We start from the raw sequence: 24,691 nt of genomic DNA on the forward strand, positions 1-24,691 counted from the left end.
TGTTTTTTTTAACAATGTTTTATTAATGTACACTGTCCCTTCTCAAATAAATTAAACTGAACTGAGTTCCGACCATAAACGGCGATTCGGCAGCGTTATTCGGTCGGCTCGCCCAGCATTTCCACCACTAATAATAATAACAAAATAACGATAGAGACAAAACGATATAGTTATCTAAATGGGCCCATTAGAGTAGAGCAGAGAGTAGAGAATAGGACCTCTGGATGGAGCAGGGCCGCCAGGTGGAGCAGGACCTCTGGATGGAGCAGGACCACCAGGTGGAGCAGGACCTCTGGATGGAGCAGGACCACCAGGTGGAGCAGGACCTCTGGATGGAGCAGGACCACCAGGTGGAGCAGGGACTCTGGATGGAGCAGGACCACCAGGTGGAGCAGGGCCTCTGGATGGAGCAGGATGGAGCAGGACCTCTGGATGGAGCAGGACCTCTGGATGGAGCAGAACCTCTGGATGCAGCAGGGCCTCTGGATGCAGCAGGACCTCTGGATGCAGCAGGACCATCAGGTGGAGCAGGACCTCTGGATGGAGCAGGACCACCAGGTGGAGCAGGGCCTCTGGATGGAGCAGGACCACCAGGTGGAGCAGGGCCTCTGGATGGAGCAGGATGGAGCAGGACCTCTGGATGGAGCAGGACCTCTGGATGGAGCAGAACCTCTGGATGCAGCAGGGCCTCTGGATGCAGCAGGACCTCTGGATGCAGCAGGACCATCAGGTGGAGCAGGACCTCTGGATGGAGCAGGACCATCAGGTGGAGCAGGACCACCAAGTGAAGCAGGACCTCTGGATGGAGCAGGACCTCTGGATGGAGCAGGGCCACGGGATGGAGCAGGATGGAGCAGGACCTCTCGATGGAGCAGGACCGCCAGGTGGAGCAGGACCTCTGGATGGAGCAGGACCTCTGGATGGAGCAGGAACCGCCAGGTGGAGCAGGACCTCTGGATGGAGCAGGACCTCTGGATGCAGCAGGACCTCTGGATGGAGCAGGACCTCTGGGTGCAGCAGGATGGAGCAGGACCTCTGGATGGAGCAGGACCGCCAGGTGGAGCAGGACCTCTGGATGGAGCAGGACCGCCAGGTGGAGCAGGAACCGCCGGATGGAGCAGGACCTCTGGATGCAGCAGGGCCACGGGATGGAGCAGGATGGAGCAGGACCTCTGGATGGAGCAGGACCACCAGGTGGAGCAGGACCTCTGGATGGAGCAGGGCCACAGGATGGAGCAGGATGGAGCAGGACCTCTGGATGGAGCAGGACCTCTGGATGGAGCAGGACCGCCAGGTGGAGCAGGACCTCTGGATGGAGCAGGACCGCCAGGTGGAGCAGGACCTCTGGATGGAGCAGGACCGCCAGGTGGAGCAGGAACCACCAGGTGGAGCAGGACCTCTGGATGGAGCAGGACCGCCAGGTGGAGCAGGACCTCTGGATGGAGCAGGACCGCCAGGTGGAGCAGGAACCGCCAGGTGGAGCAGGACTGATGGTGAAGGGGCAGCTGGGTGGAGCAGGACCGCCAGGTGGAGCAGGAACCGCCAGGTGGAGCAGGACCTCTGGATGGAGCAGGACCTCTGGATGGAGCAGGACCGCCAGGTGGAGCAGGACCACTGGGTGGAGCAGGACCGCTGGTGAAGGGGCAGCTGGATGCAGCAGGACCTCTGGATGGAGCAGAACCGCCAGGTGGAGCAGGACCGCTGGTGAAGGGGCAGCTGGATGCAGCAGGACCTCTGGATGGAGCAGAACCGCCAGGTGGAGCAGGACCGCTGGTGAAGGGGCAGCTGGGTGGATCAGGATCATTGGTGGAGGGGCCAAATCATTTTGCTTATCTGCCCCACTACTACATTCCTCCATCTTGCAGCAAGGAGAGAGGAGCTGTCCACCACCGCTGCTTTCCTGGTCAGTCAAGGTGCCATGAAGTGGATGATCCAGGCCGTCCAGAATTGACCTTTCGCAAAAGCCCCGCCCCCCTTAGTTACCGTTGCTAGCCCGACAAGCTTCTCCACGAGGCCCGAGTGTCAACAGTGTTTTTATATCAAGAGCGTCTTGCTCAGAGGCATATCAGCGCTATATTTATGAATATTAATAATCACTAAACAACCTGACACCACTACAAAATTGCGTGGTCACAATGTAAACATAATGGTGATCAAAATACGGCTTTTATCGATTCATAAATTGCATCATGTAGCGCATCTGCAAGTCTGGTCACTTTCTTGCTGTTTTGCTAAGCCTCCCCCTCTGTCCTGTGTATTTTCAACGAAGCCTTTCATAATCAATCAGTGGATCGATGAATTATCATATGTTAGGATGTATAGTCTCATAAACAAATAAATACGGGTAACAGGACGTGGTGTTTGTGTCGCGGACCGAGACCAGAGCTTCTTCTTTTCTTTTTTTTCTCCCCACCGAGAGGAGAGCTGTGACACCATTCAATCTGTGTAAGTGCGCTATATAGTAACTTCATCATACGTACAGCTCCTTCTATTTTTTTTTTTAATTGTGGCAAATACACCACTGCACGTCTTCCGTTCATTCATCTCCTCATAGCGCTGTATTGGTATTCACACACACACACACACACACACACACACAGAAGCGCACATGCTGCAGCAGTGCGTGGTTAAAGTGAAAGTTATATTGCCCTATCGCCCCCCCCCCCCCCACCCCCCCCTCACTCCGACAGCCGCCACTCCTTTAAAAAAATCCTAGAGGAAACACTGTAGTAGTGAGTGATTTGGGATACAGCCCTAGTCCTGCTAGCTTACCCTGGAGCAGATGTAAGTTAGGCCTGTATGCTTGTTTATTTTCATGACATTTAGCTGGGAGTGGGAGAAGGGTCCGGCTGCGGGGTGGAGGGGGGCTTCCACACGGTTTGACCCATTGTAGGCACCTCTCCTGTCGTGTTTTCAGCTTTGGGAAGGGAAAGAACACGACTCCCCCAGCCAAACTCTTGCTTGTCGGAGGTCCGAAGCTTGACGGACCTTGTTTACATAGTAACATAGTAACGGTTGCTATGATGTCTAATTGGCGAATGACCGTTCGGGGGCGTGGTTTTGCGAAAGGTCAATTGCCTCCTCCTTCTTCAGTGCTCTAGTGTCTCAGGATGTTTAGTCTGTATCCTAGCAACAACTTCAGATGGAACTTAAGCAGTTGCCATTGGCTGTGTTCGAAATCACCCCCTATCACGGATGTAGTGCACTATATAGTGTGTTCGCCATTTTGTAGTGTTGTTCGAATTCTCCGCAATTAATTTCATCCACTATGTAGTGGATGACAAAACACCCACAATGCACCGCGTCATTGAGTGAACAAGCGATGTACACTACTTTCTACTCCCGTATCCCACAATGCAATGCGGTCGTGTTTTGCCAGAGAAGAAGAGGAAGCTAATTAGCATGTTAGCTACGATTTATTTAGGCAATTTACCAAAAAAACTCCTCAGACATATTTGCCTTCGCTCCGTTTGCCTCGCCCGAGGAGCAGGAGTTGGGCAGCAGCATCCGAACATTAACAGGCAACATTAAATCAATCTAATTAAGAAACTGTAGTAGAATATGTAGTAAATACGATCTGACGAGCTAAGCTAATAGCCACAGAGCATAGCCACAGAGCCGTTAACGGCTCACGGTCGGGACACAAAACAGTAGTTTACCAAACCAAACTTCCGATATTTCAACAGTTTATTGTCCGAGTAACACAACCACACAGAATCACATCCTAAAATGTTCCCGCAAGTGTCTGGTTTTTCTTATTTTATTTTTTATGTGTCCGGTTTGTTTCATACATCCATGGTTTGTTTACATGATTCTCGGTGCGTCTGCTTCCGTCACAGCAACTCCTGGCGCATCAGCTGACGCAACCACGTCCAGAAAATTACCGTCTAGTGTCCGAATTCTCCTCCCGTCGTTCCCTACATCGTGTACATGATGTAGTCCACTATATCATATACATGATGTAGTGGATAGGGAGTGAGTGAGTGAGTGGATGATTTCGAACACAGCCATTGGGTGGGATGTACACAAGTGTTGTTATGATTCGAAAAAATAAAAGAAATGCCTTCTTTCTGAGTAGAACGTAGATCCTCTCAGGACTGGATGGACACAACGTTTTCTTTTTCTCCTGTTTTTATTCATCGATAAGTGAGAGATGGCCACAGAATCATAGACGACTTTTATCTTCTTCCAAAGATTGGAACAGAAAGGAGCCAGATTAAGCTTGGATTTGTTCAGTAAATCTGATGGAACGTCTGCCTGCAAGCTACCGAGTCGGAGCGACGCCAACAACCTGTCGTCACATCTGAAGAGCGGTGAACCACGCGACCCTGATAACTGACAGCCACATCTGCCTGTGCACGCAACTGTGCTGGTATGTGCACATTACTGTACGAATACAAATCTCCTATATGATCGTATGGACTCACATACCTGCAGGTGAGGGCTTCATGCCAACTCCTGCTGCTCTGGGACCAGATGTCATAGCGATACGAGAATCAGGTCGTGTTGCATCAGAGACTCGCGGATCATGAACGGATCCAAACTGAAGGTCAACAGGTCAACAAACAGACCGAGGTTTGATCATCGGTTCATTAAATGGAGTTTTACTGTAGAATAGAACCATTCAGTCAGTCAGTTCATCCATCAATCAAGTCCTTTGTCCCGTGGCGACGCTGCAGCGCCTCCAGTCTTTGGTAAAGGGTCAATGCCATGATGCAACCCCATGTCAAGTGGTGTAAACAGTGTTTCTTTAACTCTATCCACTTTAGGTGGATAAAATATTTAGTATTTATCATTCTTTTGTAGTTACACCATTTGACATTTTCAGGGCAATCAGTCTGACTTCAAATTTCAACCAACATGAATGCAAAATGTACATTTTAACACATCTGATGCATGTTTTTAAGACATTTTTAAAAATATATTTCTGAATTGGCAAGATGCGCAATTCAGAAATATCTTCATATATTCTCACTCAAAAACAGACCAGAACCAGAACCAGCTGCAGGCTCAGAGACCCGTTGACACGGAGATTGTTGTTGGATTAGTCGTTGATCTATCTGGCTCCTGCAGTGACTCTGGAGCTGTGGCCGCACCTCAGCCTGAATGAGCTTTAAGCTCCTGTAAACTATCTGTCAATCATCTCCAACAATGAGCGGTGACATTTCGACTTGGCTCCAAACAGAGGCCGCTGGGCAGCTGATCAGGAATCTGACACGCTAATAAAACACAGAGTTTCTGTCGCTGACAAGTTCATGAACCTCTGATGTCATTTGCTTCCTGTCACTCCAATTTCACTGGCCCAGGTTTTCCAAAAATAGAAAAAAAAACCCTGAAGTCCAGATTGGTACCTGTCAGTCAGAGAGGCCCCGCCCTCAGTTCTCTTCGATGGCATTGAGGGACCAACACAACAGGAAGTGTTTCTGGGGACACAATACAGCGAGGGACCGGTCTGGGGACACGATGTGCCTGTTCCTATACGCACAATCACACGTACACACTTGGCCACTTCACATGTGTGTTCATGTTCTTAGTGTCAGTTCAGTGTGTCCCGTTTCTCCAACGACCAAAAGTGCAGCGTTGATTTGCTCTTTACCCACTGACGCATAACTCCCACAATGCACCACGGTAAAGTCTGATGTCACCGGGAGCAACAAGCCACGTTTGGTAAACACCACTGAATATATTTCAATAAAATTAATTTGACTTTCTATTACTCATAATTATGACTTTTTAATCTCATATTTTGTTATTTTTCGTTGTTTTCTGGGTTTCTGAGTTGAGCCTTCGGGGCCACCATAGTCCTCCACACCTTTAGATGTTAACAAAGTGTAAACAAGTGAGTTGTGTAAATAGGAAGTGATCAGTCGAGACCAGGATGTAAATCTCTACATCTATCTATCTATCTATCTATCTATCTATCTATCTATCTATCTATCTATCTATCTATCTATCTATCTATCTATCTATCTATCTATCTATCTATCTATCTATCTATCTATCTATCTATCTATCTATCTTACAGCTGATATACAAATGCATTAACTTTAGTTACCCATCCTATCTCCAGCAGTATCTTACACCATATACAACAAGTTATCATATTAGACATTCATCGCAGCCCTTTTTTTTCCCTGTTCCCAATGTCATAAATCATTTGGTAGAAGAGCTTTTATGTTTAAAGCAGCAGCAGATTGGAACAACCTTCCTGCTAATGTCATATCCAGTTCCTCTCTTGGTATTTTCAAGCTCTGTCTTCTCATCTCATGGTGACCTCTTCCTGTTTTCACTGAAGATTATTTCTGATTTGTTGATCTGATACTAATCATTATATAGCCTACTGTCATTTTACGTAATCTCAGTGTTGACCATTGTGGCCTTACTATGGTTGTTTTGTTTTGTCCCAATGTAGTTACAATAACTGTGGTTTGTTAACGAGATGGTACATTTCAAATCTCAAGGGGTTTTATCCAAATAAACAAATTTTCAACATCTATCTATCTGTCTTGGAAATCGCATCAGTGGTTTTTGAACCTCAGGAGTGTTCCCTCCAACCTGCTGCATGAAAACCACCTGAAGCTTCAGTTACACAACAGCAGCAAAGTTTGACAGGCGGCCGGAGGCTGGGGGCGGAGCTAACGAGCAACGAGACGGTAAATCACTGAGCTACATTATTCAAATTCAACTTTTATTAGCCCCACTGCCACCGCTGCTGCTGCTGCACCAGCCCATACCGGTCGGCCCTCAGATCAGACGACGCGCAGTGAGCAACATATTCTGACACAACATCTCATTTCCATCTGTAAAAACCTTTTTTTGATGTCGGAAAATCGACTGAAGGTTTTGAACCAGAGTCAGTGAGCATCAATCAACGACTGCTGAAATCAAACGGTTTCTATAGCAACTGAGCTGCAGGTGTTTCCCACAATTTACCTGAACGACACCTGTCAGCTCAACACACTGTCAATGTTTCACTGCTGAAAATAGTTTCTGAGTCTAAACAGATTCTTTTTATGAGTTAATGTGAGTCATGGTTCTTCTGAAGAACTTCAGAGGAATATTTATCAGAAACAACAGAACAAACCAGTGTGAACCAGTGTTAGTAGTAGTATAGTTCACTAAAACTAAAAATAGCAGTGAAAAATAATTTAGTAAACTGAAATAAAAATAAAAACTAGAACTAACTCCAACCTCCAGGTGTTGATGCTAAACTGCAGTAAAGTAAAGTTTCATCAGGTAACAGCAGCTTAGTTGTAGTTTTCTTGTCGATGTCTAAAGCTGCAGGAAGAAAACGACTTGGAGTACGACCCACAGGTAGATAAGAGTGAATGGAACCTGATGAGGACTGATGGGAACATTATGGGATGGATGCAACTAAAAGGGAACAAGTTCATCTTCAGAGGTCTGACAGAGGCTTTCTCCTAAAACCTGAAAAACTACAACTAAGACTAAGACTAAATAAAAACTACAACTATGACTAAGACTAAATAAAAACTACAACTAAGACTAAATCAAAACTACAACTAAGACTAAATAAAAACTACAACTAAGACTAAGACTCAATAAAAACTACAGACTAAATCAAAACTACAACTAAGACTAAATAAAAACTACAACTAAGACTAAGACTCAATAAAAACTACAACTAAGACTAAATAAAAACTACAACTAAGACTAAGACTCAATAAAAACTACAACTAAGACTAAATAAAAACTACAACTAAGACTAAATCAAAACTACAACTAAGACTAAGACTCAATAAAAACTACAACTAAGACTAAGACTCAATAAAAACTACAACTAAGACTAAAAGACTCAATAAAAACTACAACTAAGACTAAATAAAAACTACAACTAAGACTAAGACTAAATAAAAACTACAACTAAGACTAAATAAAAACTACAACTAAGACTAAGACTAAATAAAAACTACAACTAAGACTAAATAAGAACTACAACTAAGACTAAGACTCAATAAAAACTGCAACTAAGTCTAAGACTAAATCAAAACTACAACTAAGACTAAATAAAAACGAAGACTAAGACTAAATAAAAATTAGTCAATTGAACCAGTTTGTTTTAACTGTGTGTCTGTTAGCGAGGATCTAGGCAGCTGAACAAAGTTTAGTTCATTCGTTTGTACTTTAAAAACCGTCCTCGTTATTAGAACAAAGCTCCTATAGAAATATCCACTGACTAGTTTTGCATGAGAAAACCAACCAGGTCAAATTCCCATCATGCAACAGGATCCTATAACTCGATCAGAGGAGTCGAGAGTCTGAGCAGGAGAGTGATGGATGAAGCCCTGAGGGACGAATACAGAGGAAATAAAATCAGCTCTGAGGACGGGCGTGAAGAAACCTGCAGCTGCTGCAGCTGCCAGAACACTGGGGGGCTTCAACACACACACACACACACACACACACACACACACACACACACACACACACACACACACACACACACACACACACACACACAGAGATTCATAAAACCCTCTGACTGTAACGGCTGTACTGTGACATCACCAGCAGGGGGCGACGTCGCTCCTCCTCAGGTCAGAGGGACAGGAGATGTTGCCATGTTGACCGGTCTGGGGACACAACAAAGTGAGGGACCGGTCACAATAAAGCGAGGGACCGGTCACAATAAAGCGAGGGACCAGTCTGGGGACACAATAAAGTGAGGGACCGGTCACAATAAAGCGAGGGACCAGTCTGGGGACACAATAAAGTGAGGGACCGGTCACAATAAAGCGAGGGACCAGTCACAATAAAGCGAGGGACCGGTCACAATAAAGCGAGGGACCAGTCTGGGGACACAATAAAGTGAGGGACCGGTCACAATAAAGCGAGGGACCAGTCACAATAAAGCGAGGGACTGGTCACAACAAAGCGAGGGACCAGTCACAATAAAGCGAGGGACCGGTCACAATAAAGCGAGGGACCAGTCTGGGGACACAATAAAGTGAGGGACCAGTCACAATAAAGCGAGGGACCAGTCACAATAAAGCGAGGGACTGGTCACAACAAAGCGAGGGACCAGTCACAATAAAGCGAGGGACCGGTCACAATAAAGCGAGGGACCAGTCTGGGGACACAATAAAGCGAGGGACCGGTCATAATAAAGCGAGGGTCCAGTCACAATAAAGCGAGGGACCAGTCTGGGGACACAATAAAGCGAGGGTCCAGTCACAATAAAGCGAGGGACCAGTCTGGGGACACAATAAAGCGAGGGACCAGTCACAATAAAGCGAGGGACCGGTCACAATAAAGCGAGGGACCAGTCTGGGGACACAATAAAGCGAGGTGTCATGTTCGTGTTCCAAGGATGAGGCCGTGTTGATAGCAAGTAACTTAGTTTAATGTCTCACGTTCTCAATAACATACATGTGGCTCCATGCAGTCTTGCTCTACTGTGTTATATGGTACGGTAAGCTGACTACTAACCAGTACTGCCACCTAGCGGTCAACCATGTAATAACATCCAATCATAACATCCCCCCTTTTCTAAGGTAAAATGCATTAACATGAATTATCACATTAGCTGTGTCAGTTATTTCAACCATTCCACATTCAGCATAACTCTGCAACACCTAAGCAGTATAAACAGTTTATATCAGATTGCATAACTCATATCTAAGCCAACACTCGACCATTTAGAACACATTCACAACATCAATCAATATACATTTTGTTCAACATCTTTAACATGCATATTGAATTTTCTTTGTTTATAAGTTCAGTCTATCAGGCTTTCTGATTTCTCTTGTGGACCTTCTTAACTCAGGTTCGCTTGGAGTAGGTGTGTGAGAGTCAGTGTTACAGTCCATAGCGGGTGTGGGAGTTACCTGAGATTCACCACAGGTTACACTGAGCTCACCAACAGTCCCTTGAGGAGTCTTTAACAGACTGCGACGATTGCGTCTGAGGATTTGTCCATCATCAGTTTTCACTGTGTACGATCGTGGAGCAACTTCTTGCAGGACAGCTGCTTTTGTACTCCATCCATCAGCATCCTCAATCCTGACTGTGTCGTTGGTAGTCAGTGGAGGGAGATGCTTGGTTGTTCTGTCATAGAATGACTTTTGCATCATTTTCTGTTGTCGTAGCTTACGTTCAATCTTTGAGTGATTCTTTTGCTTTAATTTGTCATCTTGATGACTTGGCAGTGTTGTTCGTAGCTTCCTCTTCATCAGCAGTTCAGCTGGTGATAGGCCGCACTGAAGAGGTGATGCTCTGTAGCTCAATAAAGCCAGATAGGGATCCGAGTCACTATCAGCAGCTTTCTTTAGGAGTTGCTTGAGAATGTGAACTCCTTTTTCAGCTTGCCCGTTTGACTGTGCATAGTGTGGGCTTGACGTCACATGCTTGAAATCATATTGCTCTGCAAACTTCTGCCATTCTTTGCTGCTGAAGCAGGGGCCATTGTCGCTCACCACGATGTGTGGGATGCCATGCCTGGTGAAGATAGATTTAGCATGTGTTATGACACAAGTTGATGTTGAGCTTGTTAGTAGCGCCATCTCAGGGAAGTTTGAGTAGTAATCCATTACCACTAAATAGTCTTTACCTCTGAGATGAAACAAGTCCATTCCTACTTGGTGCCATGGTGCTGGTGTAGGCTCTTTGCTCTGCTTGTTCCTGTGTTTCTGACATGTTTCACATTTACTTATAAGTGTTTCAATGTCTTTGTTCAGTCCGGGCCAGAAAACCGTGTCTCTCGCCCTCCTTTTGCACTTTTCGATGCCGAGATGGCCTTCATGTATCCTGTGCAACATGTCCATTCTCAAAGCCCGTGGAATAACAATCCTGCCCTTTTTCAACAGCAGACCATCCACAGTACTAAGCTCACCTCTGACATGGTAAAATTGTGGACACGAACCAGCTGGCCATCCCTCATCCATGTTCTTCATGACATGCTGTAGCTCAGCATCCGTTGCTGTAGCCTCCGCTATTTGTCTTGACTTTGTGTCAGACACAGGCAGTGTAGCCGACACCATGTTCACGTGACACTGTATGTCCTCGTCTGTTGCACTCACACTGTCGCCTGTAGTTGCTCTGGATAGGGCATCAGCAACGACTAGGTGTTTACCTGGAGTATATATCAGTTGATACACTCTTTCCACAAGCCCCAGTTCTTCACAGGCTCTGTCACCAAGAAGTGATTCACGTCCCTCATTCACAACAAAGAAGGATAGGTGGTGCACTTTTCCTTTAACTGTGACACTCAACCTGCATGTGCCCAAACATTTGATTGGCCGCCCATTGTAGTCTTTCAGTCCAGATTCTTTTCTTTTTATTTGTGGCTTGTTTTTCATTGCCTTCACATCACACATGCTTATGAGATTTGCTTTCGCACCAGTGTCCAATCTCATGGTGACTACAGTCCCATTTATCATTAGAGGAGCTATCCACTTATCTTCTGTAGTGACATAATTTACATTGTCTGGCTTATTTATTTGTTCACTTTCACAATTCACCATTCCAACAAAGAAAGTGTCACTTAGATCAGGCTCGTCTATTAGGTTTACAGTTTTTTCTTTCTTCCCCTCTTTCCATTTGGAGAAGCATTGTTTAGCAAAATGATTCTTGCCTTGGCAAGTGGAGCATTGCTTACCAAACGCTGGACACTGTCTGGGCTTGTGCTGTGAGCCGCAGCGCTTGCAGTTTATCATCACGTCCTCCTGCTGTGCAGGCCGGGTCTGTGTTCGCCGTCTCCGCTGATACGACACTGCTCCAACCGCTGCCGCGCTGTCGCTCTGCGCCGAGGCGACTGCAGACATCTCGCTGAACGTCCTCACGTGCCTCTGGGACAGCTCACTGGCCTGGCAGATCTTAATGGCTCCTGCCAGCGTCAGCTCCATCTCCCGTAGTAGCCTCTCTCTGACCTTTTTATCCTCCACGCCGTAGACGATCTGGTCCCGTATCATGGAGTCCTTCAGCATTGCGAAGTTGCAGGACTGCGCCTTTAGCCGCAAGTCCGTCAGGAAGCTATCAAAAGGCTCATGCTGCCGCTGTGTACGAGACCGAAACACGTACCTCTCGTACGTCTCGTTCTTCTTCGGAGAACAGTGAGTATCAAACTTGCTAAGCACTACATCCAACTTTTCATTATCTTCAGGACTGTCAAACACGAACGTGTTAAATACTTCTATGGCCTGTGGCCCTGCTATTGTTAGCAGCAGCGCTACCTTTCTTGCTTCCGGCTTTGCCTCGAGTCCCGTAGCAGCAACATAAAGGTGAAACCGCTGTTTGAAGGTGCGCCAGTTCTTGTCGACATTCCCCGTCAGTTTCAAACTTTCCGGTGGTTTTAAATCCATGTCGCCCAGTTTACTCCTGGTACCATGTCATGTTCGTGTTCCAAGGATGAGGCCGTGTTGATAGCAAGTAACTTAGTTTAATGTCTCACGTTCTCAATAACATACATGTGGCTCCATGCAGTCTTGCTCTACTGTGTTATATGGTACGGTAAGCTGACTACTAACCAGTACTGCCACCTAGCGGTCAACCATGTAATAACATCCAATCATAACACGAGGGACCGGTCATAATAAAGCGAGGGACCGGTCACAATAAAGCGAGGGACCGGTCACAATAAAGCGAGGGACCGGTCCGGGGCCAAGACCAAGACCAGAACCAGGACCAAGACCAGGACCAGGACCAAGACCAGGACCAGGACCAGGACCAGGTCCTGGACCTGGACCAGGACCAGGACCAGGACCAGGACTTCATCACAGGTGATCTCCATGAGCTCAGGTGAGTTCACTGACCTGAGCAGTTGTGATTGTTTCCATTATTTCAACCCTGAACCTCTGACACCAGAGTCTAGGTCCTGGTCTTGGTCCTGGTCTTGGTCCTGGTCCTGGTTCTGGTCTTGGTCTTGGTCCTGGTCCTGGTCCTGGTCTTGGTCCTGGTCTTGGTCCTGGTCCTGGTCTTGGTCCTGTTTCATCTTCGCTGTTCTGTGTTTTATTTTCTCTCTTTTTATTTTCTGCTTTCTTCGTATGTTTTATGGTTTTTATTTGACTGTACAGCACTTTGGAAACCTTTGTGTTTATTTCAATTGTGCTTTATTAATAAAATGGATTGGATTGGATTTTGTTTATTTGTTTTTGTGGCTTTTTGGGCCTTTATTGTGAAAGTCACAGTGTGAGACAGGAAGTCAGTCTGTTCACAGGTGATCACTTCATGTTGATGTTTGTTTGTTTTGCGTCGACATGTTTGTTTTTATTCTGCTGCTGCTTTTATATCTGTCTGTAAAAGCCTTCGTGACTTTATTCTGAAGTCGATGTATTGATTTTCATATTGGTGTAAAGTATTGACATGAAGAGTTAAACAGACACACAGAGACACAGCGTTTCTTATGGACTCTCTCTTTATTGTATTGTTTCAGAGTCGGGACGTCGTGGCGGTCAGTAAACGCCTCGGGACAGCATGCTGGCAGACGAGGACGAGGACGAGGAGGACGTCACCTTCCCATCAACCACCTCCTGCACCACCGTCACCACACGCGTGGACTTTGTGGTCGACGACGAGGAGGAGGACATGCTGTGGACCAATCAGAGAGCAGAGTTAGGTTAGGTTAGACTGACATGCTGTGGACCAATCAGAGAGCAGAGTTAGGTTAGGTTAGACTGACATGCTGTGGACCAATCAGAGAGCAGAGTTAGGTTAGGTTAGACTGACATGCTGTGGACCAATCAGAGAGCAGAGTTAGGTTAGGTTAGACTGACATGCTGTGGACCAATCAGAGAGCAGAGAGGTTAGGTTAGGGTAGACTAGAGCACTGTAAAAGAGAGTAAGGACAGCATTGGTCCAATGGCAGCGCCTCCTGGTGGAGGAATATGGGTTTTGCAAAAGCGCCCAAGAACTGACAACTCTGCATTGTTGGTGAATGAGCAGTGTGGTGTTTTCAATAATTTAAGGACATTTATAGATCACCCACGTTAATAGCATCATTGAGGATCCTTTACAGATAAACATTAACACATGGGCGAGTAAAAAAAAATAGTTGTCTACATGAATGTTTCAATCTACATTTTGTAATAAACAAATTCTAAGTATAATTTGATATGACCAAGACACCTAAAAACAAAAACACGGCCGTTTTCATCAATTTACAAGCAAGTGGGCAACACACATACATTGGAGTGAATGGGTTTTCTGGGCGCTTTTGCAATACCCATATCCTGCCACTAGGGGCGCAAAACCCTTACCAGTTTAGTTTAGTTTAATACGTGTATTTGTATCAGGGACAATGTATTGTACAAAATAACATTAGTCTCGAAATGAGAAGAGATGCCTTGTACCGGATTTAGCTTATTAGCTACTTTCAATGGTGGTGTCGTTACTCTCTTTCCCAGTGCTCTAGGTTAGACTGACATGCTGTGGACCAATCAGAGAGCAGAGACTGACAGTTTCCTGCAGCTGCTCTGAGCTCAGTGTGTGTGTGCGTGCAGCAGCAGCGTCTCACCTGGCCTCTCCGTCCAGCAGCCTCCTGTACTCGGCGATCTCCAGCTCCAGTCTGGTCTTGATGTCCAGCAGCATCTTGTACTCATGTCCCTGGGTCTCCAGACTGGCCCTCAGCTGGGCCAGCTGCTCCTCTAGGGACGACACCTGAGGACACAAGGAGAAGATTAGTTTTATCTCTATTTTATTTTAGAATTATTGCTGTTATTATTATTACTGCTATCATTGCTGTCCAGCTATTATCATTCATATTATTGCCATTATTATTATGGCCAGTATTACCATTATTATTATTGTTCATTCATTTATTTGATGAATAACCCTTTAAACAGGAGGAAGTGACTGGAAGTATCAAGAGTAAAGTAAAGTAAAGTAAAGTTTAAGTAAAGTAAAGTGACATAAACAAATAAATGATGATTAATATATGTTATTATTATGACCACTGACTTGAATTACATGCACACACACACCTTCTTCACACTTTGTATGTACACTATACTGTTTGTTTTGTATTTCACAATAAAAAATAAATAAAAATAATAATAATAATTTAAACAGGAGGAAGTGACTGGGAGTATAAAGAGTAAAGAAAAGTAAAGTAAAGTTTTTGCTGCGCTCCGCCCCTTTACCTGCATCTGGTATCCTGAGAGCTGCATGGAGTATCTGCTCTGTGTCTCAGACAGCGTTCCCTCCAACGACGCTTTCTGCACAGGAAACACACACACACAGACACACACTTTCAAAATACAGTCGTTGTCTCTGCAGCTGGATTCACATGTTCAGACTCTAAAGTTGATGTGACCAGAGAGGCTCTGGTTCAGAGAGTCTGTGATGAGACACTCACCATGCTCATGATGGACTGCAGCTCGATCTGCAGCGACTGCAGCGTGCGCTTGACCTCTGTGATCTCTGACCGGGACGTCTGGAGTGTGACGGTCTGTGTGACGACTTCCTTGCTCAGAGCCTCCGACTGCACGGGACAAACACAAACACACACACACACACACACACACACACACACACACACACACACACACACACACACACACACATGTTGGGTGAGCAGCTCCACACACACGTAGACAAACATATGGTGAGGCCTCATTTTATCACTACGGCCCACGTTGCCTATGGAGCCGACGCCTGAAGACTTGAGGAGAGCAGAGAATCTGGACATTTTTAAAAGCAAACTGAAGACCTACCTTTTTAGCCTGGCTTTTAACTGATTCTAATTATTTTAATTAATTCATTTTCATTGTATTTTATCCTACTACACCTGTCTATTTCACTTCATTTCATCTAGTGTCTCTTTCTTCTTCTCATTTGATCTATTTTACTTCATTTTATCTGGTGTTGCAAATGATGGAGTGTAAGATGGGGTTTCCTCGATGTCTCTAAAATCCATTGTTCTAAAATGATTGTGTGAATGCGTATATGTAGTATGTGAATGTGTGTCTCCCAATATTTATTGCACCCCGCACTTTCACAATTTGTTTGCCTTTGTTACTAACTGGTTTATTGTATATTATATATTTTGTATGGATGTTTTACATGTACATGGCAGCTGTCATAACTCCCTTGCCCAAGACAAATTTCCCCTGGTGGGACAAATAAAGTTTATTTGATTGATTTTGATTTGATTTGATGTGTCCCCTATGTTCCTTGGTCAGGTCAGACGTCTCACCTTGGCCTGGAACCAGGCATCCAGTTCCCTCTGGTTCTTGGCGGCGATGCCCTCGTAGTGCTCTCTGATCTCAGCCATGACCTTGGTGAGGTCTGCAGCCGGAGCCGCGTCCAGCTCCACGTTGACCTGTCCGCTCATCTGGGATCTGATGACGATCAGCTCCTGCAGTGACACACACACACACACATTTAGAGTCATATACTTATGCATTTCAAGTTTTTACAATAGTGTGTACATAATACATTTATGTATACAAATCCAGTGTGCCATGGGCTTAGTGCAAGTTAAGTCAATCCTGCACTTTATTGGGGCATCGTGCAATCAGATTAAATTTAATCTTGCACTCGTCACTTTAGCACATAGCACTTTAATTAGCACTGTAGCACTTTATAACTGTTCTGTAATCATCATGTCATATAGTAGCCTGTATGTTTGTGTCAGATGTCAAGGTGTTATCATGATGCATTGTTCTATTGTCGTAGTCCTGCCTCTTGTGCTTTTATCTTCATTGTTTTTATGTCTAACATCAACCTGCCAATGGGACTGGGGATGGAAATTAGCCACTTGGCTACAAGAACCCCACATATTTACACAACAGTGTTCATTAATATGTAGGCCTACTCTAAATCTGAAATCTGAGTCAGCTCTGAGAGTCTCAGTCTGTTTCGTCAGTCGACTCGTCTGTCGTCTGTCGTTCTTCCACTCACCTCCTCGTGGTTCTTCTTGAGGAAGATGAGCTCCTCCTTCAGACCCTCGATCTGCAGGGTCAGGTCGTTTCTGGCCAGGTTCAGCTCGTCCAGGACCCTCCTCAGTCCGGCGATGTCGGCCTCCACAGACTGACGCATGACCAGCTCGTTCTCATACCTGCAGCCGGAGGAGGAGGAGGTTCAACATCAGTTCAACAGAAACAGATAATTCATATAAATAACCCGTACTCAGATAAATATGTGTGTGAAACCCTTTGAAGAGTGTTTGGCGCCCTGAGGGATGAGCTGCTCCACTGAATATTAACTGAGTCTAATCTGAATTCATTATCTCTCCTGTCAATCAATCAACACCTGTGACTCTTTACTGGCACAGTCGGTCGTTTCCTGTGAAACTCAGGTCGATCCGGTTTGATCTGGTTTGAGAACTGATCCAGAATCAGTTCAAACTGTTGCAGCTCAGTAACTTCTTCATCCAAACCAAAACCTGAAGCATGCGAGCATTAATGCTAGAAGAACTACTGCTACTTCTAATAGCTACTACCCTACTGCTAATACTACCACCGCTATTACTGCTACTGCTAATGTTGCTACAGAAGCTACTGCTAATACTCCTGCTAACTTTAGCAGGAGAGCTATTGCTACTGATACAATTAATACTACAAGAGCTACTTATCATAAAAAAAAAAAACTGACACTAACATTTACTGCAGGAGCCACTGCTACTAATCTGCTGCTGCTAATACTGGGTCATTCCATGAAATCGGTGCCTTTTGCATCCCCAAGAAGTAATCAGTCATAAAATTACAATAACAACAAATTAATAGGCTATGTAATTTAAAATATAACATTAAGGATCAAACATCACAGCTCTTTTCATCTACTCTAAACAGCCCTGTTCAGAACGGCTGGTTTCAGTGTCTGTCCCTTTAAATGCAAATGAGCCACTGCTCACCAGGCCCCGCCCCCTTCTACCGGTACCAGGTAGTGGTTGTATTATGCAAATTCAAATCCCATCTGAGGGAACAGCTCTCGTAAAACCACGTGGATTTCAAACTAGGAAGCCTCCACATTACAGATTTCTTTTGGTCAATTCTTACATTTTGGGGGCCGGGAGGCACTACAAACATCCAAATATGGTTAAAGTGCTGCTAATAGCTACTGCTGCTAATACTATTAGGCTACTAGGCTACTGCTAATAATAATAATAGGCTACTGCTAATACTGCTACTACTGTTACTTATAATAATACTGCTGCTACTTCAACTGAAACATGTGTGTATTAGCTTCTTAATTTCAAGTTAGTTAGCCTATAGCTGTTGTTATCTCCTGCTAACACTGCTAAGTTCCTGCTACTGCTAACCTCAGTACCAGAACAAATTTAACAGTGATGACTGTGTGTGTGTGTGATGAACTGTGCTTCAGTGTTTTCATCATCACTTGTCATCTTGTTTCTTTAAGAGGAGGTGGTGGTGGTGGTGTGTGTTTGTGTGTGTGTGTGTGTGTATGAGGGTGGGGGGGCTGTTGGACTCACTTGGTTCTGAAGTCATCTGCAGCAAGGCGGGCGTTGTCGATGTTGAGGTGCACGGCACCGTTCAGGCTGATGGCGGCCTGGATCTGGAGACAGACAGGAAGACAGAGGGTTGACTCACAGGTGAACTCTAACAGATCAGAGTCTCTGTACGATGATGGAGAGGAAGGAGGAGGAGGAGGAGGAGGAGGAGCAGCAGCGTTACCTGGCCGGTGATGCCTGTGATGGTGCCGAAGAAGGAGCCGTAGTCGATGCTCGTGGGGCCGACCTTGCTCTCCAGGTACTGTCGGATCTTCAGCTCCAGCTCGGCGTTGGCCTTCTCCAGCGTGTGCACCTTGGCCAGGTAGGTGGCCAGACGGTCGTTCAGGTTCTGCATGGTGAACTTCTCGTTGCCGATCACGCTGTCGCCTGAGGAGCTGAAGCTCATGGAGGACGAGTAGCCTCCGCCTCCGCCTCCGCCCATGCTCATGCCCATGCCCATGCCGGCGCCGAAGCCCCCACCCATGGAGGAGGCAGAGGAGATGCGGACGCCGGAGCCTCCCGCTCCACCGTACACGCTGCCGGCCCTCATGGACATACGACTTCCGCCGCCCATGCCGATCATGGAGCCGCTGGAGCTGCCCATGGAGGTCCTGATGGACCTGGAGGAGGAGGACATGTAGCTGGTCATGACGGCTGCCTGGCTGGGAGTTCCTGCTGTGGCTGGAGTCGGCACAGAGAAGGAGAGTGAAAAGCTGCTGCAACACGGCTCCTATTTAAAGCTCCTGAGCACAAAGAGATGCCGATCAGTCAGCGCATACCGCACAGGTGAGGCGGGGACTCACCTTGGTATGCGCGGGACGCTGCAAGCAGGGCGTGGCGGGGATGGTCAGGGGGAAAAATGTAACCTTCAGAGCCGACAGCTGAAGGTCTGAAGGAGCTCCAGGCCTGGGGAGACCTTTACGCCGACATGCAAAGCATGATGGGAGTTCCGTACATGACACTGTTGCAGCAGGCACAGACTCGTCTACTGTAACCAAATAACCAACTATCACAGGTCCTGTAAATGTCAGGCGTCGCTGGAATGAAGGTGTGGAGATAATTGTACTGTAACAGTGAATCCACTTGCCAGCGTGAAGAGGTCAAAGTTAATTACAGCTCGTTAACTCGCAGGTCGTCTGTAATTACAGTCAAAGAAAGAAAGGGAACGTCGCTGGGAACGTGTGCGACGGGACGAGGATCAACACACTCATTCATGATTTAATTTGTGTGATTCAGGGAGCAACAGACTCCTGCAAGGCCATGCACGGAGACAAGAAGAGACACGTCTGTCCCGGATCAGACAGGAGAGAGACGACCGTCACCACGACACCACATGGCAGCTCCACCGGGAACTCTGGGAACTCTGGTCTACAGCAGAGGAGAGGAGGGGGAGCAGTGGTCGGCTAAGATCTAACCTGGCTGCAGCTCATCTGATTAAAGATGTGTGTGTTTGTGTGTGTGTGTGTTGTGTAGAAGCCAAACCAAAGGGTGGTGATGTTTGTGACACAATGACTTCACCATCATCATTATCATTAATGTTATTTAATTTATTGGTTTATTTGACAGGGACAGTGCAACACTGATCAACAGAATTTAAAAAAAACTGCAAGTAAGCCACAGTTGGCCAGTAAGGCTCATTTTCATCCGTTGTCCCAAGGCAACCTAAGAACCAAAAAAACAATTAAGCGATGCATTAAAATCCAGCTGAAATTACATATCAATTTACAATTTACAATAGGACATGTACATGACAACAGCCCATGAAGGCAGGTGACACATAGCAACACTGGCATGCAGACATAACATGCAGACAGAAAAAGAAAAGAAAAGAAGATTACATATAGTACAGATAATATATAGCTATGACATTAGCACAAACAGTAACAGACATTAAAAAGCAAGACATGCAATGGCAAACATAGGGAAACAGCACGAACAATGACAAGCATTGGAGAACAGGACATGGACATGGACATGAGGCAGGGTACATGATTGATTATTGATTTAAAAACTGCCTTAACTGCCTTTTAAAAGAATGCAAAGGAGTATTTGATTGATTACACTGACCGAGCGGTGGAAAAGCTCCTACAGATATTTATGATTCCAAACTTGTCTGACAGATGATTTGATACGTGATGATGACAGACGTTGATCAGCTCAGATCAATAGTTTGTTCTTCGGTTTTTTACACAGAAAACGAAACGATCTGAGCTCAGTTCAGCAGGAGAACACCTGTTCACCTCTTTACCTGTTCACCTGTTCATCTATACACCTGAGCTGCTGTATGAGGTTTAATTAAGGCTTCATAGTGACTAGGTATTATAAAGTATTAGTTATAAAGTAATAATAACAACAAGAATGTGGATAAATGAATGAGGAAGTAACCGATGATCAAAAATAGAGAGTTTAATATAAAAGTTATTGACGCTCTGTAAACATGTATGAGGGTGTGTGTGTGCAGGTATGTGTGCAGCAGGTGTGTGTGCACAGGTATGTGCGCGGTACAGATACTGTAGCTGTGTGCAGACACACAGGAGCAGTAACAGGTGAAATGTCACTCACACAGTTACATAAGAGGAGGGGCCAAACAAAAAACATTAAAAGGTCAAAAGTCTGAATCAACACAAGAGTACGGTGGCCCTGAGGGCTCAAAGCTCTGAGCGCCACAGGCAAGGTAAGGCAAGGCAAGGCAATTTTATTTGTACAGCCCGTTTTTACCACCAGTTTGTCTCAAAGGGCTTTAGCCTACATCCCATCATAGCAACATCCTCTGCCCTTAGACCCTCACATCCACTGAGGAAAAACTCCATAGAAAACCTTTTTAACAGGGAAAACCAGGAGAAACCTCAGGGTGAGCAACAGAGGAGGGATCCCTCACCCAGGACGGACAGACGGGACATAGATGTTGTTACAGACAAGACAACAGTTTATAACAGAGAATGTGGGAAACATGGAAATGGATTGATGAAGGCATGGAGAGCAGGCCAGCTTAATGGGAGGACTGGATGGCAGACTGGTTCATGGGAAGGGAAGGCAGGCCAATATCAAATCAAATCAATCAAATAAACTTTATTTGTCCCGGAAGGGAAATTTGTCTTGGGCAAGTGGCGTCGTATCGGCTGCTTTGCACTTGTAATACATACATCTACAATACATACACTACAGTAGTAACAATGGCACACATATCCAAGAAAGAAAAGAGAAAAAGAGAAAGTGCGGAGAGTGCAATATCCCTGTTCATCATCCCTGCGAAGGCCCGAGTCCTCTTCAAGTGCCTCTATGACCACAGTGAACACCCAGACTCCCAGTTATGGTTTCCAACCAGACCGTGGAACTGCAGAAATGATCTTCTGTGCTCGCCAGCTGCTTGAAAAATTCCAGGGAACAACAGCAACCCATGACGATGGTCTTCTTTGACCTTTGATCTAGTCTGCCGGGCCGTCCTCTGGGGAGTTCTTGAGAGGTTCGGCTGCCGCTTTGCACTTTATCAGACTAGTGTAGGGTCTGACTCTGCACGATGAAATGAGGGGCTCCGTCATCCAAGGTGCATCACTAGCACCATCTCTCCCAATTGACGCTGGTGTCAAGTAGGGCTGTGTACTCATGTCAACACTCTTCTACCTTCTCTACCTTGCAGCCATTCTGATACGTATGTGTCAATAACAGAGCAACAGAGGAGACATCCCTCACCCAGGACGGACAGACGTGCAATAGATGTTGTTACAGACAAGAAAACAGTTTGTAACATGGAGTATGGGAAAACATGGAAATGTTAACAAGAGCTGATGAAGGCAGCTTGTGGTGGAAGGAAAGGCAGGGAGAGCAGGCCAGCTCAATGGGAGGACTGGATGGCAGACTGGTCCATGGGAAGGGAGGGCTGGCCGGTCTAACAGCAGGGGAAATGGGGGTGGGGGGGCGATGCAGGCAGCTGGTGGTGCAGAGAGATGGAGCTCCGGTGGATCTGTGGAAACACAGAGAGGTACAACAACTACAAGGTGTAACAGACACAGGCTTAAGCAGCTTCTGAAAAGGACCTGGTGGCGGACCGGACTGTTCATCCTGGCGTGGCACAATTACCACTGGTGTCCAAACAGATAGGGCACAAGCAGCAGAAGCAAAGCGTCAACAAGGACACCAACGCCTTACACCCTGGATGCACTGCACGCGGAAGCTGAGCGCGCGCCTTCCCGGGCGCTTGGCTGGTCGCACTGGGAGCTACTTCTCCTCCTCTCTCTGCGCCCGTCAGACATCGACTGCAGTCGTTCATACTCGTATTCACTTGGTTTTCCACACACACGTCATTTTAAACATGTGTGTGTGTGTCTCGTGTGCAGACGCAACGGTCAAATATGTATAGACGGACAAGCAACAACTTAATTAATCATCATTTAATTATTTTATTTTGAAAATTGACCGGATTCTCTCGCCTTTTCTGTGCCCGACTTCCTGTCTGGTACGATCTGGTCTATCCAGCTTGACAGACGGCGCTCTCGGCGCTCGCGGCGTGCGTGAAAAATAGAACTGAACCGATCTGATGCGCTCCAGAGCGCGAGATGTGCGACCAGGCAGACCGGTTAACATGTGCGCCTATCTGAAACTGCCTCTGCTCCAGAGCGCTGCGCTTCGGTTCCCCGCGCAGTGCGACCAGGTCGTTACACTTCCCCTCCCTCCTCCGACACTGTTCAGACTGCCCCGACTCCTTCACTCTCACTCAGGGCCGGCCCCTGGCATAAACACTCTATGTGGTTGTTTAGGGCCACAGCCGTTAGGTGGGGGGGCCACATGATCAGAAAGGTACCGGGGTTCATCAAGTCATTTAAACATCCTGAGGTCTGCACGTGCAGCTATGAGCTTTATATGTAATGTGAAGTCAATATTCAGCTTCTCACATTTGAGACATTTGGTGAAAATAGAACGGCAGAATGTCAACATTTATGCTCAAAAAGCAATCTGACAAAATTTCATTTTTGACTTGTTTTCTACACTTATCTATTACTGTATTCATATCCTATTTCAAGCACCAAAACAGTTCATTCTCATGACTGAAGGAGTGTTTTCACAAGGGATTTGACATTTTTCAAAAAGCAGACCTCAAATTTCCAGCATTTGGCCTAAATTATTTCTTTCTACAGTGTTCTAGGACAAACTGGCCTCAGTGTGCTTACAGCGGAGGTTCTAATATTTAGACATAAAACACTTGAGTATTGTTACATCTGCAAGTATCTTAAAAAGATACATTTAAGAAAATATGTTAAATTCGAGAAAATGGCCTCAAACCTCAGAGGGAATAAACACGTCTGTATTCAGTTTTAACCAGTGATTTGGTGTTTGAGCTTAGAGTGCAGGGCCACAAACAAAAAATCTTGTTTAGGGCCACCAACATCCTAGGACCGGCCCTGCTACCACTCTCAGCAAGCACACAGACGGAGAGCCCGGCTGGCCCAGAAGGACAACGACTCAATGGATGGATGAACGGATCCTCGATGTACGAGGCTGCCGTGATGATGATGATGTGTTGTGTTGTGGTTTTGTTTTGTGTTGTGTTGTTTTGAGGCCTCAGGGCCACCGTACACCTGACGTCTCTCATCCTCCACAGGTCAACTTAAAGGGACAGTCTGTGGCGTCATGTTCTGATCACTGAGCAACTGTGCTGCTATATATACACCTGTTCATCTATTCACCTGTTCATCTATTCACCTGTTCACCTGTTCATCTATTCACCTGTTCATCTATACACCTGTTCATCTATTCACCTGTTCACCTGTTCATCTATTCACCTGTTCACCTGTTCATCTATTCACCTGTTCATCTATACACCTGTTCATCTATTCACCTGTTCATCTATACACCTGTTCATCTATACACCTGTTCATCTATACACCTGTTCATCTATTCACCTGTTCACCTGTTCATCTATTCACCTGTTCATCTATTCACCTTTTCATCTATACACCTGTTCATCTATTCACCTGTTCACCTGTTCATCTATTCACCTGTTCATCTATTCACCTGTTCATCTATACACCTGTTCATCTATTCACCTGTTCATCTATACACCTGTTCATCTATACACCTGTTCATCTATACACCTGTTCATCTATACACCTGTTCATCTATTCACCTGTTCACCTGTTCATCTATTCATCTATTCATCTATTCACCTGTTCATCTATTCACCTGTTCATCTATTCACCTGTTCATCTATTCACCTGTTCACTTGTTCATCTATTCACCTGTTCATCTATTCACCTGTTCACCTGTTCATACACCTGTTCATTTATA

General features: G+C 45.8%; 1 protein-coding gene across 2 annotated transcripts; it reads right to left on the bottom strand.

The window, feature by feature from the left end:
- Window positions 1-13,363: 13,363 nt before the first annotated feature.
- On the bottom strand, window positions 13,364-19,113 carry LOC146982313 (keratin, type I cytoskeletal 50 kDa-like). Of its 2 annotated transcripts, XM_085783307.1 has the most exons (8): window positions 18,594-19,113; window positions 18,392-18,474; window positions 16,861-17,017; window positions 16,154-16,315; window positions 15,314-15,439; window positions 15,099-15,173; window positions 14,474-14,616; window positions 13,364-13,548 (listed from the first exon to the last, which is right to left on the bottom strand). In XM_085783307.1, exons 1-8 carry the CDS (start codon window positions 19,056-19,058, stop codon window positions 13,413-13,415), a joined length of 1,347 nt encoding a protein of 448 aa, XP_085639433.1. In that variant the 5' UTR covers window positions 19,059-19,113; the 3' UTR covers window positions 13,364-13,412. The 2 variants fall into 2 exon arrangements, with proteins under 2 accessions (XP_085639433.1, XP_085639434.1); XM_085783308.1 differs by lacking the exon at window positions 13,364-13,548 and having other exon boundaries at window positions 14,470-14,616; window positions 18,594-19,073.
- Window positions 19,114-24,691: the final 5,578 nt, after the last annotated feature.

This window comes from Trachurus japonicus, chromosome 8, assembly GCF_045865225.1.
Source record: "Trachurus japonicus isolate A0001 chromosome 8, Traja_1.0".
Taxonomy (NCBI): Eukaryota; Metazoa; Chordata; class Actinopteri; order Carangiformes; family Carangidae; genus Trachurus; species Trachurus japonicus.